General features: G+C 44.9%; 1 protein-coding gene across 10 annotated transcripts in view; it reads left to right on the top strand.

The window, feature by feature from the left end:
* rnf144ab (ring finger protein 144ab) overlaps positions 1-12,713 on the top strand; it is a 46,509-nt gene extending 33,796 nt beyond the window's left edge. For 5 of the 10 annotated variants that reach the window (XM_081717928.1, XM_026998995.3, XM_026998997.3 and 2 more), the window contains 8 exons: positions 3,927-4,062; positions 4,576-4,680; positions 5,352-5,412; positions 5,973-6,183; positions 6,853-7,000; positions 8,213-8,302; positions 8,947-11,354; positions 12,100-12,713. In XM_081717928.1, the coding sequence (XP_081574054.1) occupies positions 3,931-4,062; positions 4,576-4,680; positions 5,352-5,412; positions 5,973-6,183; positions 6,853-7,000; positions 8,213-8,302; positions 8,947-9,069 (870 nt within the window). In that variant the 5' untranslated portion in view covers positions 3,927-3,930 and the 3' untranslated portion in view covers positions 9,070-11,354; positions 12,100-12,713. Of the gene's footprint in view, positions 1-2,918; positions 3,367-3,926; positions 4,063-4,562; positions 4,681-5,351; positions 5,413-5,972; positions 6,184-6,852; positions 7,001-8,212; positions 8,303-8,946; positions 11,355-12,099 lie in introns of all 10 variants that reach the window. The other 5 variants (XM_026998999.3, XM_026998996.3, XM_026999001.3 and 2 more) reach the window with 4 other exon arrangements.
* The last annotated feature ends 532 nt before the right edge of the window (positions 12,714-13,245 follow it).

Below are 13,245 nucleotides of genomic sequence, written 5' to 3'. Positions count from 1 at the left end.
TTAACCAAAAAATTCAATTTTTTGTTAGTATGTGTCATTGGAAGGGTTTAATGCTTTTTGTTTGTCTATTTGTTTGGAGATGTTTTTATTTTAGTTTTTTTTTTTTTTAGTATTTAAAGTTTTAATTTGTTTTAGTTTTACTCATATTTGAGATAAATAGTACAGATGGCATTGCGTGTACAGACGCAATTACGTGTATAGATGACATTGCGTGTACAGACTGACTGGAGAATCTGGAGAAGAATGTAAAGCTGAATTGGCTGGAGGTCCTCCCAGGACCAGATCAAAGCCTCTCCCAGATGGATTTATGCATCTGTCAGCAAGGTTCAAGCGTGGGAGTGTACTGCTGGATCTGAAGGATGTGAAGCAGTACTCCCAGCAGTACTCCCAGCAGTACTCCCAGCAGTACTCAGCCAAGCTCTGGGTCAGACTGTTGGCGAATCTGGATGCTTTTCTTGGCTCTTTTGCCTCTTTCATCAGCAGACACACCTTATGGGGTGGTTCGTTGTTAGTTCCCTAACTTCACTTGGGGTGTGTCAGTTGTTTGGGCTTCATGCTGACCCAAAATAACCCTAAGTGTGTTGCGTTTGGGTCTTCTGCTCTTCTGGTTTTCACTTTTATGGCCCCCACTCGCAGGGCGGGACTCTAACGTCTTGGCTGTGCCGTGAGAGCCTGGTGCTGGAGCTAGGGCCCGCTCTTGGAGCCTGCACCCCAGCCCGGCCCATGCTGAGGCAGTTGGCATACCCTCAATGGGCCTTTCATTAGTGGTACTAGAACTCTTCACATCCAGAGCATGCTGTGCCTGCCAGCCTGCAGTGTTCCTGGTCCACACAAATATGCGCACACACTTGTGTTTTTACAGTTTTTATACTGCCAAGATGTGGAGTCATTTATGTTGCATGTGTATTATTTCATAAGCATTCTCAAAGATTAATCCCAGCCCTCACCTTAACAATTGCTGTCAATTTGTCTACTTGTTCATGTAAAACTGTGTGGACATTTATCACACCCATATGAGCTTGTTGGATATTGTATTCTAAAACCATGGGTATTAAAATGGAGATGACCCCACCCTGTTAGCAGCTAGAACAGCCTTCACTCTTCTGGGAAGGCTTTCTACAAGACTTTGGAGGGTGTCTGTGAAAATGTGTGCTTATTCAGTCAAAAGAGCATTTGTGAGGTCAGGTGCTAATGTTGAGCAAGAAGGCCTGGCTTGTTCCAGTTCATCCCAAAGGTGTTCAGAGGGGTTCAGGTCTGCTGTTAACCATTTAAATGCTTTCAATTCACAATAATAACACCCTTAACCAGAAGAAATGTAGCAGAGTAGAACCTTCACAAATGGAATTCTGTCACTGGAAGTTTTTCAGGAAGAGTATATCATGTTTCTTCGTCAGTGCTCAGTTAATGTAAGGGCAAGATCAGGAGAAAGTTTGGTGATGGTATTTCCACTGCTGTCAGCCAGTTTACTTATTCACAAATAATGTGATGTCATGCTTGCAGCATTCTTGGGGATGTCATGCACGCAGTGCTCTCAGGTGATGTTATGCATGCAGTGTCCTGTGTCAGGCCTGAATGCCTTGTGCTGTGTGCTGATCTGGGCTGAGCTTGGTTCTAATAAGACACTGTAGCAGCACTGCCCAGAACATGTTGATACAAGATGTATACGCCAAGCCTAATGCTACATGACGTAGTGCCACATTATCTTATGCCAGGGAGGCTAACAAGACCTTCCCTTCACAAATATGTAAGGAAATGGTAATCTAGCTATGGATGGCCGACTAATGCATATCTAGGGTTATTTATTTTTAAGAAAACTTTGTATTGTAATCCAAACCAGACTGCAGTTCACATTTGTTGATGGTGTTTAACAGGTTCTTACTAGCTAACCCTTGGTGCGCTGAGGCTCAGGCATGGTGCGCACCTCCATACCTCTTCGGTGTATGTGCATTAGTGATCTCAGCCACCACCCTTAACAGCTAGATGTCCTAGTTTACATCAAATACAAACAGAACAAATCCAAGTCTAAAATTCTTGTAATGCGAGTTGGTGCAGTCGAGATATGGGTTATGCAAGAGCTCCAAAAGCAAAAGGCTTTCACAACTTGCCACTAGAGGTTGATCTCTCTGTGAACCTGCATCATCAGGACAACATTTCTCTCTGGAGTGCTAAACAGACAACACTGTTTAGCTTGAGATCCTCCCTGCCTTCTCAGTACATGAGCATGATTACAGGTGCATTAAATGGTGCATTTTTAGCTATTTGATAGTGCTCATATCTGTGTTCAGTTCATCGCATGCAGAAGTGACATGCCAGTTTGAACATGCCAGAAATGAGCAGAACCAGGAGCAACTTAAGATGCTTTTATTGCAGTTGAACAGGCTGACAGGAGGGGAAAAAGACTTCAGTTGTAATGGGTTTTGTTGGGGAGTGATGGGAAAAATGCACTGTTTTCAAGGAAATTAAGTAAGCAAGTTTTTTTTTTATTCTGGGATAACCAAAAAAAAAAATTACATTTGTTGTTGGTATGTGTCATTGCAAGGGTTTAATGCTTTTTGTTTGTCTATTTGTTTGGGGGTGTTTTTATTTATTTTTTTGTATTTAAAGTTTTAATTTGTTTTTAGCTTTACTCATATTTGTGGTAAATAGTTTGTGGGTTTTTTTGTTGTTTTTTGGGCTGGTTTTTTTTTTGCTGATGTGTGCAGCTGGGTGTGTTTATGTAATGACTTACCTGTGGTACAGATGACAGAATGGAGATTTGGAATTAATCTGGATAGATTCAAAACAGATTTTATGTGGACCTTTTTAATATGAATAGTAATGTAATAATTTAATAATTTCACTCATATTTGTGTACTTAAAACATAAAACGTGCCTCTTAGCACAGCTCTCTGACTCGACTTTATTTCTCTCTCTACCAGTCTCAGGTATATTGAGCCATGGTGTAGCTGAGGCTCAGTGCCTGCCCTCTGTGGAGCTGCAGGCAGGCCTGTGTGTGCCTGCACTCACTCTGCGCAGTGTTACTGCTGCACTTGGTGGTTGGAGAATAAGGGAGATGAGTGGTGGAGCTTTCATGCCTGCGAGTTCCCCTCATGTCCTCTCAGCCTCCGCGAGACCGAACCTAGTGCCAAGCCTGAGCAGTGACATATTACCACAGTATGAGAGTTTATTGCGTGGGAGTCATGGTAACATGCTGCTTTCTGCCGTCCCGCCAAGGCCCCACAGCTGTGGGAGCCAGGTCTGGGCGGAGCGGGTAATTAGCAGGACACTGAAAAGCAGAGTGTCGGTGTTGGCACAGCGCAAGTCAGCATTGCAAAAAGCTGGTGCACCACGTTATCCCTATGAATGGACCGATACCATATGAAAACTGTGAGTTCAACAGTATCGCTTTTCGATTTATGAATATGTAATACTTAGTTGTTCAACCCACTGCTTTTGTGGATGAAGATAACTGTTCTTAAGGAGTTTGTTAAGCTCACAGTGGATTGTTAAGAAAAGCAGAGACATGCACTGAGACGCTTTTGTTATTTGACTGGACCTGTGAACTTTTCTGGCACAGAGAGAAATGAGTAGGAACAGCTCCCTAAATCCCTGTGGCTGTGGCAGGAAATATAATAATTACATCATAATTGGTAAAGGCTTTAATTTCCAGGTACCTACATCAACTGGACAAATTGTACATTAGTATTTGTGAAGGTAGAGCTTCAAATTTGTCATTTTAGTCATTTGTCATTTTCAAGCCTCCAAGACATGACAAAACAAAACTATTTGACAGAATTTTGTGGATTACATATTCCAGATGCCTTATTGCATAATCATATACCATAGTCAGGAAGAGCTTGTTCATCATGTAACTGACACTGCCTGGTATGAACGGGTGAGGTCTGCAGGGAGAGAATGTGAGTGCTCCCTATCTCTGTGTGCTTCAGATCCATGGACCCAGGAGCCATGAGCACATCCCCCAGGGATCCGCCCACCCCACTGGCCTGCAAGCTCTGCCTGGGACAGTTCCCACCGGAGCACATGAGCACCGTCTCCCAGTGCCAGTGCATCTTCTGTGGCGAGGTGAGGAGCTCTGCATTGGCGTCCAACAAGTGACTCTGAATTTGTATGACAAATAGGGTTAAGCTTAAAGTCAAGCATATGATCACCATCCCAGTGAGTGGACCTCTAGTCTGGATACAGAACCTGACAGAAAAGAATGTTAGTCGATTTATGATATTATTCCATTCCATTCCATTTCAGACAATTTCTATAGGTCCATTGGTCTTGAAATGTTTCCCCAATGTAAAGGGCACACAATGTCAAATGTTGTAAACAAAAAAAGGCAAAAATGGAGTTACAGGATTTTCTTAAAACTGCTATAATATGTAGATTTGAAACCATGCTGACATAATGAAGAACACCTGTTCCATGACATCCGAGTGGGACTCCAATTAACAACCTTCCGAATTCTTAAAGAACCACTGCCCTCCACCGTCTTCCCACTTAAATGATTCACCTATGTCGATGCTAATCCACTATTAACAGGTGCCTCAGCATCACAAGCTCATAGGCATAACCAGCTCTCCTTCACAGTGTTTAAAGCGCTACATCGAGCTGCTGATCACAGACGGCCTGCAAACGGTGATCACCTGCCCAGACTCCGCTTGTCTAAAACACGGAGAACTGCAGGACAGCGAGGTAAAGCAAACACCTGTATGCTGTCAGACTCTCCACTGTATTAAAAGTATAAAAGCAAAAGTTTACTTAGTGTGTGTGCATCAGTATCCACTTTATTAGCAACACCACTTTATTAGAAGAAGCTTTCAGATATTCTTTGTCTGTTTTCACTGAAATGTCATTCTGCCAGTTTGCTGTGTGGTTGCTGGCTTACTTCTCTAGTCTCCAGGCAGCCTATCTGTTGTCATTCACAGTCTCTAGTACCTGTCGAATAGCCCTACATCATTCGGCAGTTCCTGACTGTTGTTGGGGGAAATCTATTCTTGGTTGACGGACCACTAGTAACCTAGCACTGTCACATGTATAAAAAACCCAGCAACACTGCTGTGCCTGTTCAGCATGTACCAGCTCAACACTCAAGGCCATGCGTTTTAATGCTGGGTTGAGACTGGTCTGCCACTGGGCCCGGAACATGAGCAGTGATGAACATGCCAGAACCACTGATAAAATTCTGGCTACAATGATTAATTCTACATACACAATAAAATAGCAGTTAAAAGTTAATAGCACATTCCATTATTAACAAGGATATTTGTAATTATTCAAATAATTATTTATTAAATTATACACCCCCCCCCCCCATCTCTCTCTCTCTCTCTCGCTCTCGCTCTCGCTTTCTCTGTCTGCTGAAGATTGAATCTATAGTGAGTGCAGATGTCATGCAGCGGTACAGAAGGCTGCAGTTTGAGCGAGGTGACTTCCCCTGTGACTGGAATCATTTACAGAAATGCAGGTTGCTGTTGTAGATTCCTCCACATGCTTTATCTGAGCTTCGTAACTTAGTTGCACCCCTGCGGGGTAGAGGAACGCAGGCCTGAAACAAGCTTGCTGTAATTGCTTACACATCTGGGTTTTCTTTTTCCATGTATCACCCTGCTGGAAATTCTGACTATTTCAGTGCAGTTCTTTTTTTTTCTGAAATCTGCTTGAATTTGTATTTAATACTTAGGGAAAAGACATACATTATAATAACAGGATACTCTGTAGAGCTCCTTGATGACTTTCTGCAAAAAACCTCACCTATATTCAAATGGAATATGACTATAAAAGGAGAGAATGTGAACCCACTGGGTTCATTGTTTTGGTATCGACCGTGAAGTTTAGTTAAAACAAACGCTCCTCCCTCTCAAAAACAAACCTTTTTGGACTCTGTAGACAAGATGTAAATAATTGTAGTTGCCATCTAGTACAGCTGGCTGGGGATCCATAATGTTTGTGATGGATGCCAACACTTATCACTGCTCATCATGCAGAGGTGCTGCTGGACCCCTGCCGGACCTGGTGCCCGTCCTCCTCGTGCCAGGCCGTGTGCCAGCTGAAGGCAACAGAGGCCTCCACGGCCCAGCTGGTGCAGTGCCCCGACTGCAGCCTGCGCTTCTGCTCGGCATGCCAGGCTGACTGGCACGGCGGGGAGGTGTGCCAGGAGAGCCTGCCTGTTATGACCTTCGAGTCTGAGGATAACGGGTAAATACGCCAGAGGGTGCTTCATGCTAGTAAATACAGGTGAACACTCCAGAGCAGCGCTCTTCATGCAGTAAATACAGATACAAACTCGAGAGCAGCGCACGTCTTGCTAGAAACTACAGGAAATTGCTCCAGAGCAGAGCACGTTAGGCCTGTAAATTCAAGAACAGTGTACTGATCAGGTAAACATGTTATGAACTGTGCACTGTATGCAGTAAATACAGATAAATGCTCCAGAGCAGTGCACTTCGTGTTTGCAAATACAGGTAAACGTTAAGTGCATGAGACCATTAACTGAGAAAAGCTCAACTCTGTACCAATTAGCTAATTAGCTACACAGAGATATAATAATGTAACAGAACTAGGGTTTATTGTTTTGGGGGATTTTTTTAAAATGTGGGTGTCATATGTTGTGCATTGTTAATCTGTTTGCGTTTCGGTTTCATTTTACATATTCACATGTGCAGTCTTGTGTGTGACTCTTGTGACAACTATGTAAATATCTGGTTCAGGGAAGCTGTCTCTGTACTTGTGAGTCTAAGAACTGCCTTTGTTTTCAGAGAGGACTCTGAAACTGAGTTTTGAGACTCTTCTGAATGGCTGTTCTGTCTTACTACTACTGTCCACACACTCTCCCTCTGTCTTTCTGTATTCTTTCCCTCACTCTAGTTCCATGGGTAGCCACGAGGAGGACGAGGCTCTGATCAAGCGTTGTCCGAAGTGTAAAGTGTACATTGAGAGAGATGAGGGCTGTGCTCAGATGATGTGTACGAACTGCAAGCATGCCTTCTGCTGGTACTGCCTGGAGTCACTGGATGTGAGTCACTGACTACCACGCATGTTGAACAGGGCTCTCTTTATCTCTTACTGCAAACAGAAACCAATCAGCCACAACACTAAAACTGCTGACCGGTGAAGGGAATAACATTGATTATCTTGTTACAATAGAACGTTGACAATGGGTGGGACATTTTTAGGCAGCAAGTGAACAGTCAGTCCTTGAAGTTGAAGTGTGAGAAGCAGGAAAAATGGGCAAGTGTAAGGATCTGAGTGACTTTGACAAGGGCCAAATTGTGATGGCTGGATGACTGAGGTCAGAGCATCTCCAGAATGGCAGGTTTGTGGAATGTTCCCGGTATGCTGTATTTAGTACCTACCAAAAGTGGTCCAAGGAAGGACAGTGTATGTGGAGCAAAGGCTAGCTGTCTGGTCTCATCTCACACACAAATTATTATAGCAAGAATTTCTGAAAAAGCTGACTATGATAGAAAGGTGTCGGAACAGACAACATTCTGTCGTAGCCGCAGACCAGCTAGTGTTCCCGTGCTGATCCATGTCCACTGCCAAAAGCACCTACAATGGGACCGTGAACATCTGAACTGGACCATGGAGTAAAGGAGGAAGGTAACCTGGTCTGGTGAATCACGTTTTCTTTTACATCATCAGGACAGCTGGGTGCATGTGGGTCTCTGACCTGGAGAAGAGCTGACACTAGGATGCACTTTGAAAAGAAGGCAAGCCAGTGGAAGCCGTGTGATATTCTGGGCAACGATCTGCTAGGAAACCTTGTGTCCTGTCAATCATGGCATCGGCATTCCTTAATGGCAGTGTCCTCTTTCGACAGGCCCTGCCGCACTGCAAATATTCTTCAGGAACAGTGTGAGGAATATGACAAAGAGTTTGTGTTGACTAGACCTCCAACTTCCCCAGATTTTAATCCGAGTATCTGTGTGGTGTCATGGAAAAACGAGTCCAATCCATGGATGCCTCATCCATGGAACTTCAGGGATTTAAAGGATCTGCTGCTGACACCTTGGTGCCAAATACCACAGGACATCTTCAGTGGTCCTGTAGAGTCCATGCCTCGATGGGTCAGAGTTGTTTTGATGACAGGAAGAAGGCATGCATAATATTAGGCAGGAAGTTTTAATGTTATGGCTGATCAATATATATGTGTAGTCACTGTCAGCTGTGTGATGGCCACTGTGTATTTAAAAATTCTATTAATACTCTTCATCCACTCTCCCAGGATGACTTCTTACTGACGCACTACGACAAAGGACCATGTCGGAAAAAACTGGGTCATTCCAGAGTATCTGTCATCTGGCATCGGACACAGGTATGGAGGGTACGTGGGTATGAAGGGCGCAATTGTTACCTTTACAGACTATTTTGGTTATAAACACTACAAGATAATATTATTTAATAGGGTAAATGTAGCTTGCTTCATGTAGAGGACAAACTCCAGGGATCAGTATCAAAGAGTGTTAACACAGGGGATTTAGTCAGATAAACCCCTTCACCTGGCCTTCTACATCACCCGTCCTGGTGTGTGTACAGGTGTGCACCCAGGTGTGTTTGCATGCATGTCTAAGTATGTGTGCTGGCTGTTCCTGCAGATGTTAAGTGATGAGTGCTATCTCCTAAACCCTGTGAAGTGTGTTAAAAACACTACTGCCCTGGCAGTTGACCCTGAATGAATGAACCTCTTGTCCCATATGCAATAGTTCATTCCATTTTAGCAGAATTAAGATTTGTTCCATTTGACCTAAATCCACTCTTGATCATGTTTTCAAGTCAAGCCCATGATTACTGACACACCTTATGAAAACTCGCCAAAAAAATGCAGAAATAGGCTGAGAGTATTGGCCTGAACTCCTTAATTATCAAGCCATCAACACCCCCTAGTGGCAGTGAATGTCAACTGTCAATGTTTCCTACTGCTCACACGTGTGTAACACTGTGCACTGTCTCTGGGTTTAGGTGGTGGGTATATTTGCTGGTTTCGGCCTGCTGCTGCTGGTTGCCTCCCCGTTCCTGCTTCTCGCCATGCCCTTCATCTTATGCTGCAAATGCAACTGCCGCCGCCAGGACGACAACCTCTGAGCTACGTAGGGCTCCCACCCCCTGCAAAAACTCCCAACTCCCTGCACGAAGTCTCTGGAGTCCTCCTCTTCCACTGCTGTCGGGTCCCACACTCTTCCTCTCTCACAAACCTGCCCTGTTTGCGGGACTCTTTGTGGGACCCTTTGGAGCGTATGCAGAGGTGAGGAATGTTCCACAGCCATCGGCTCTGAGAGGAGTCGGGGTACTGGGATGTCTGCCATCCGGAGGAAGGATTGGAATGTGAGGAGGAATCCCATTCTGAAGACCAGTTGGACAGCGCACTGGTTCCGGAGATGTCCGCTATTCCTCTCATCCTCCCAAAGCTCCTCCTGGCTTACTTTATTGCTTAAGCTTATTTGGTTTGATTTTCAAGTATGAAAAAATGCAGAACTAGTCATAGGCTGACTGTATTAATAGCTGTAATTCCGTGTGTCTCCTAGCAAGCTAATCGACTCTAATACATTCTTCTGATTTTTCCAATTTATAAACATTGAATTTTGTCTTTATGTTCTTGTAGCAGCAGCTGCCTTTGTGACCTCGGTATCATCTTCCACTTGTTCTGTTAGTTTCTTGGTGCTTTACTCTTGCTGTATGTGGTGCCCTGTTCCAGCTGGGAGACGAATGTGGCTAAACAATTTCTAATTTCACTGCAAAAACCTGTGCTCGTGAGTCATATCTAACTCATATTTGTATTACTACTCCTCACAGAATCTCTTGTCTCACACAGAATTCACTGTTACTACTGTACCTAATTCATGTGGTAAATAGTAAAATGTTTAGGTGTATTTTTGTTCTCTTTCTCCCTCTCTTCCTCCTTTTTGGTTATCGTATTTTGTTTCTTGCTGAATACCCACGTGTCAACTCCCTTCCCTGATGTGCCGGAGCCTCTGAGGAATCAGCTGTGCAGTCTGTTGCTCTACATGTTTTGAGGGGGACTTGCAAACAACGAATGTTGTGCAAGTGCAATAATACAACGCTAATAGTTTAGTAAGATTCCTTTAGTCTGAAATGGTTGTAACCTGTTTTCGGGGCAGGGGTTCAGTTGGGGTGAGAATTTTTGTATAAGATTTGCTATTTTTGGCTATATTTTAAGGAGATTCACATTTCTGTGGTTTATAAATATAACCACGGTGTTGAAATGCAGAAGTGTGGTCTTTTTCCTTACATAATGAAATGCGTATTTTAAGGGCTACATGTTGTCAGCAAAGTGATTGAAGTTGTGCAGTTATTTACATGTTCATATATAACTTAGACATGGTTGGTCTTCATGTGGATATGGTCCAGACTGTAGCTGAAAATAGCAGGCTTCAGGGACATACAAATCTGACAATATAGGACAGACCACATGTCTATCTGATTACATCAGGAAAACTACATATGAAATTAGAATTTTACACATTTTACTAGAGCTAAAGGCCACAGAGGGTGCACAGAGCCATTCAGACATAGAACTGTACTTTCTAATTCAAAGACGTCCTTTTCTTCAGTTATTCGTGGTGTGTACTGTGTTGCACAGCTGAGAAGGGAGAGACGCTCTCGGCTCTGCCAGCTCGTCGGGCGTGCAGTGAGAGTCTCATCAGTGCTCTCGTGGGGAGCGCGGGGCTCTGGGTACGATGCGGCAGCAGCTGCTTGCAGCGTGGCCGTCTGCGGCCAGCCGGGCAGAGGGCCCCTCGCGGGGCCTGCGGGCATCTGCCTGGCCCCGCACCGCTTCACCCCCCGCATCACAAATTCATGCGCTGCTCCACCCGCACCATCTGTGTCGGTGCTGAGCAGAAGCCTCCCCCCCCCCCGGTCACACGCAGGAGAGGCTGGAGCAGGCTGGGTTGGGCTACACCACGCGCCACTGAGCTCCCCCACCTGGGACGGGGATGGAGCCCTCAGTCATGCCTCTTTCAGGGTGTTGGCCAAAGAGGAGAGCATGTTACCTGCAGGAAACTCAGACCAGAAAGGTCACTGCCTATGAACTTAAAATTTCTCAGTAAACATTAAAACTTGCTCATTTTTTTTCCCAAGTATGAGGCATGAAAGACATTTAGTTCCTAACACCACCTCGTTGCACAGAACACAATCACTAGATTTTTCATCAAGTTTAAGGTTGAAGTTTAATTTTTTTTTTTTTTTCATTTCTGCTTACCCTTTGATCCACTGGAATGAGATGCCATTTCTTCTAGTCCATGGTGCAATGCAACAGCACAGCAGCAAAGAACTCAAGACTACAGAAGTGGGACATGACAACACAACCATGCCAGTGGAGATGAAACAGGAAATACAATGAACACAGTACAGTAAGCATCATACAGGCCAGGACACGATGGCCACACTGGCATAATAATGTACGTTTAGTTATGTGCTCTTCATCTAAGGAAGTCTGTAAACTGTGAAAACTTGTTTATTAAAACAGGCGAAGGGTGGGGGACATACTGGATATTACCTCTACCAACCAACAAGATCACAAGGTCATTCTTGGGTTTAAAGTACAGGTGTGCTGTGGTGTGCAAAGAAAGGCATTTATGGTGTGCAATGGGATGAGTCTTGATGGTCCTGGTGGTAATGGAAAGACTCCTGATTGGTCCAGGTGTGTGTTTTGATGGCGGGAGGGTATTCAGCAGGCTGACCTGCTGGGGCAGAAGCTGCAGCGATGCCCAGTTCTGGTGCCCCCGTGCACAGAGAGCTGGTTGCCCACACCCAGGTTAAGATAACGCTTTGCCTAAAAATAATTGCCAAGGGTGCTATGGTCCCTACAATTTAGGCCAAGATTAAGCTTAATCTGTGTCCAGGAGACTGGCCCATAGAGTTCTGGCTAGAGATTACTTGCACTTCCTTCATGTAACCACCAGAGGGCAAGCTTTCTAAAGCAACGCCTAAAGTGCACTGTATGGCCCCAGAACTTGGGAGGGCTGGTCCTGGAGACTTCACATGCATGTGCTGACAGAAGAAAGGAAGAGTTACACAAGCCACAAGCTGTGTCAGGTCACCTACTCATCCCTGCGCACTCTCTCTCTTTCTCTCTCTCTCTGTCTCTCCCTCCAGGTCCAGGTGCCCCTCCTCTGGCTGTGCAGGCCGGTTGTGGCCCAGCGGCTCGCTGGCAGGTGTTGATGGTGCTGTCGGCCGAGGCCGGGGGAGCTCGGCTGGCCCTCGCCTGCCGCGCCAGCCTGCCTGGGCTGCCCCACTGGCAGCTGGCACCGCGCTGCGGGCACTTCTCCCAACTATAATTACCAGCTCCAGCTCCAGATGGAGACAAGCAGACGCACTGCTCCCAGCATCCTCAGCGGCCTCCACCCGCCTCCATGTCCCAGCCCAACACGCACTCCAAAGCATTAACCAGCTTTTTAAGGATCCACTGGCAGGGGTCAGTTACACACCTTTTATCTCACTACCCACCACATAGGATACAATCAGCACAAGTGGACATTGCGCAAACTTTGTGATCTTTTCATCCAACAAGTCAGATATGTCTGTTTGCTTTAATTGTTCATCAAGTTGTTTTATACATATGCAGATTTACATTGTTTTCATCATTGTCCACAAAAATATAACTGGGATGTTCTGTATACAAAATTTGAAAAGATGCCTCTTATGTACAGCCAACAGTACAAACATTTTATGATTTCACAATAAATGCAAGCTGGATCTTTGTACAGGCATCCAAAGTTCCCAACATCTGTGCTTTTCTCTACAAATCCACCTGAAAAAGACAGTGGATGATGGATTTGGGTGTGCATGGGTGTCATCTGTATGTGTTTGTGCGCACATTTGTGTGTGTGTGTGTGTGTTTAAAGTATTGCTCAGGCTAGCGGGAGTTGGTCCCAACCACCCTCTGAATCACACACGGCGCTGCAGTAACAGATGGGGGCTCCACGGAGACTCGAGGAGGAAAGTGCCCCACATATCACACACTGTCTGCTCCACATCCAAACTGCTCAACACAGAAAGTCTCTCCACATGCATCTGTAGTTCTCAAGTACCAGTACCATGCACATTTATAGGGGCACAAACTGCCATGAACCCATGGAGGCTGGATTATTGCACAAACACAACAGATCGATTTGAATTCGGAATGTTTTGAGAACAATTTTTGTTTCTTTTTTTTTTAAAGAATGCAGCCATCCTGGTGGCAGTCTTTTGCAATCTTAAATGCACAAATGACACCAGCTGTTGTAGCTGTGTATGATAATC

Source organism: Electrophorus electricus, chromosome 7 (assembly GCF_041902795.1).
Source record: "Electrophorus electricus isolate QZ-2024a chromosome 7, ASM4190279v1, whole genome shotgun sequence".
In the NCBI taxonomy this organism is placed as follows: domain Eukaryota; kingdom Metazoa; phylum Chordata; class Actinopteri; order Gymnotiformes; family Gymnotidae; genus Electrophorus; species Electrophorus electricus.
This window is presented reverse-complemented; position numbering and strand designations above follow the sequence as displayed.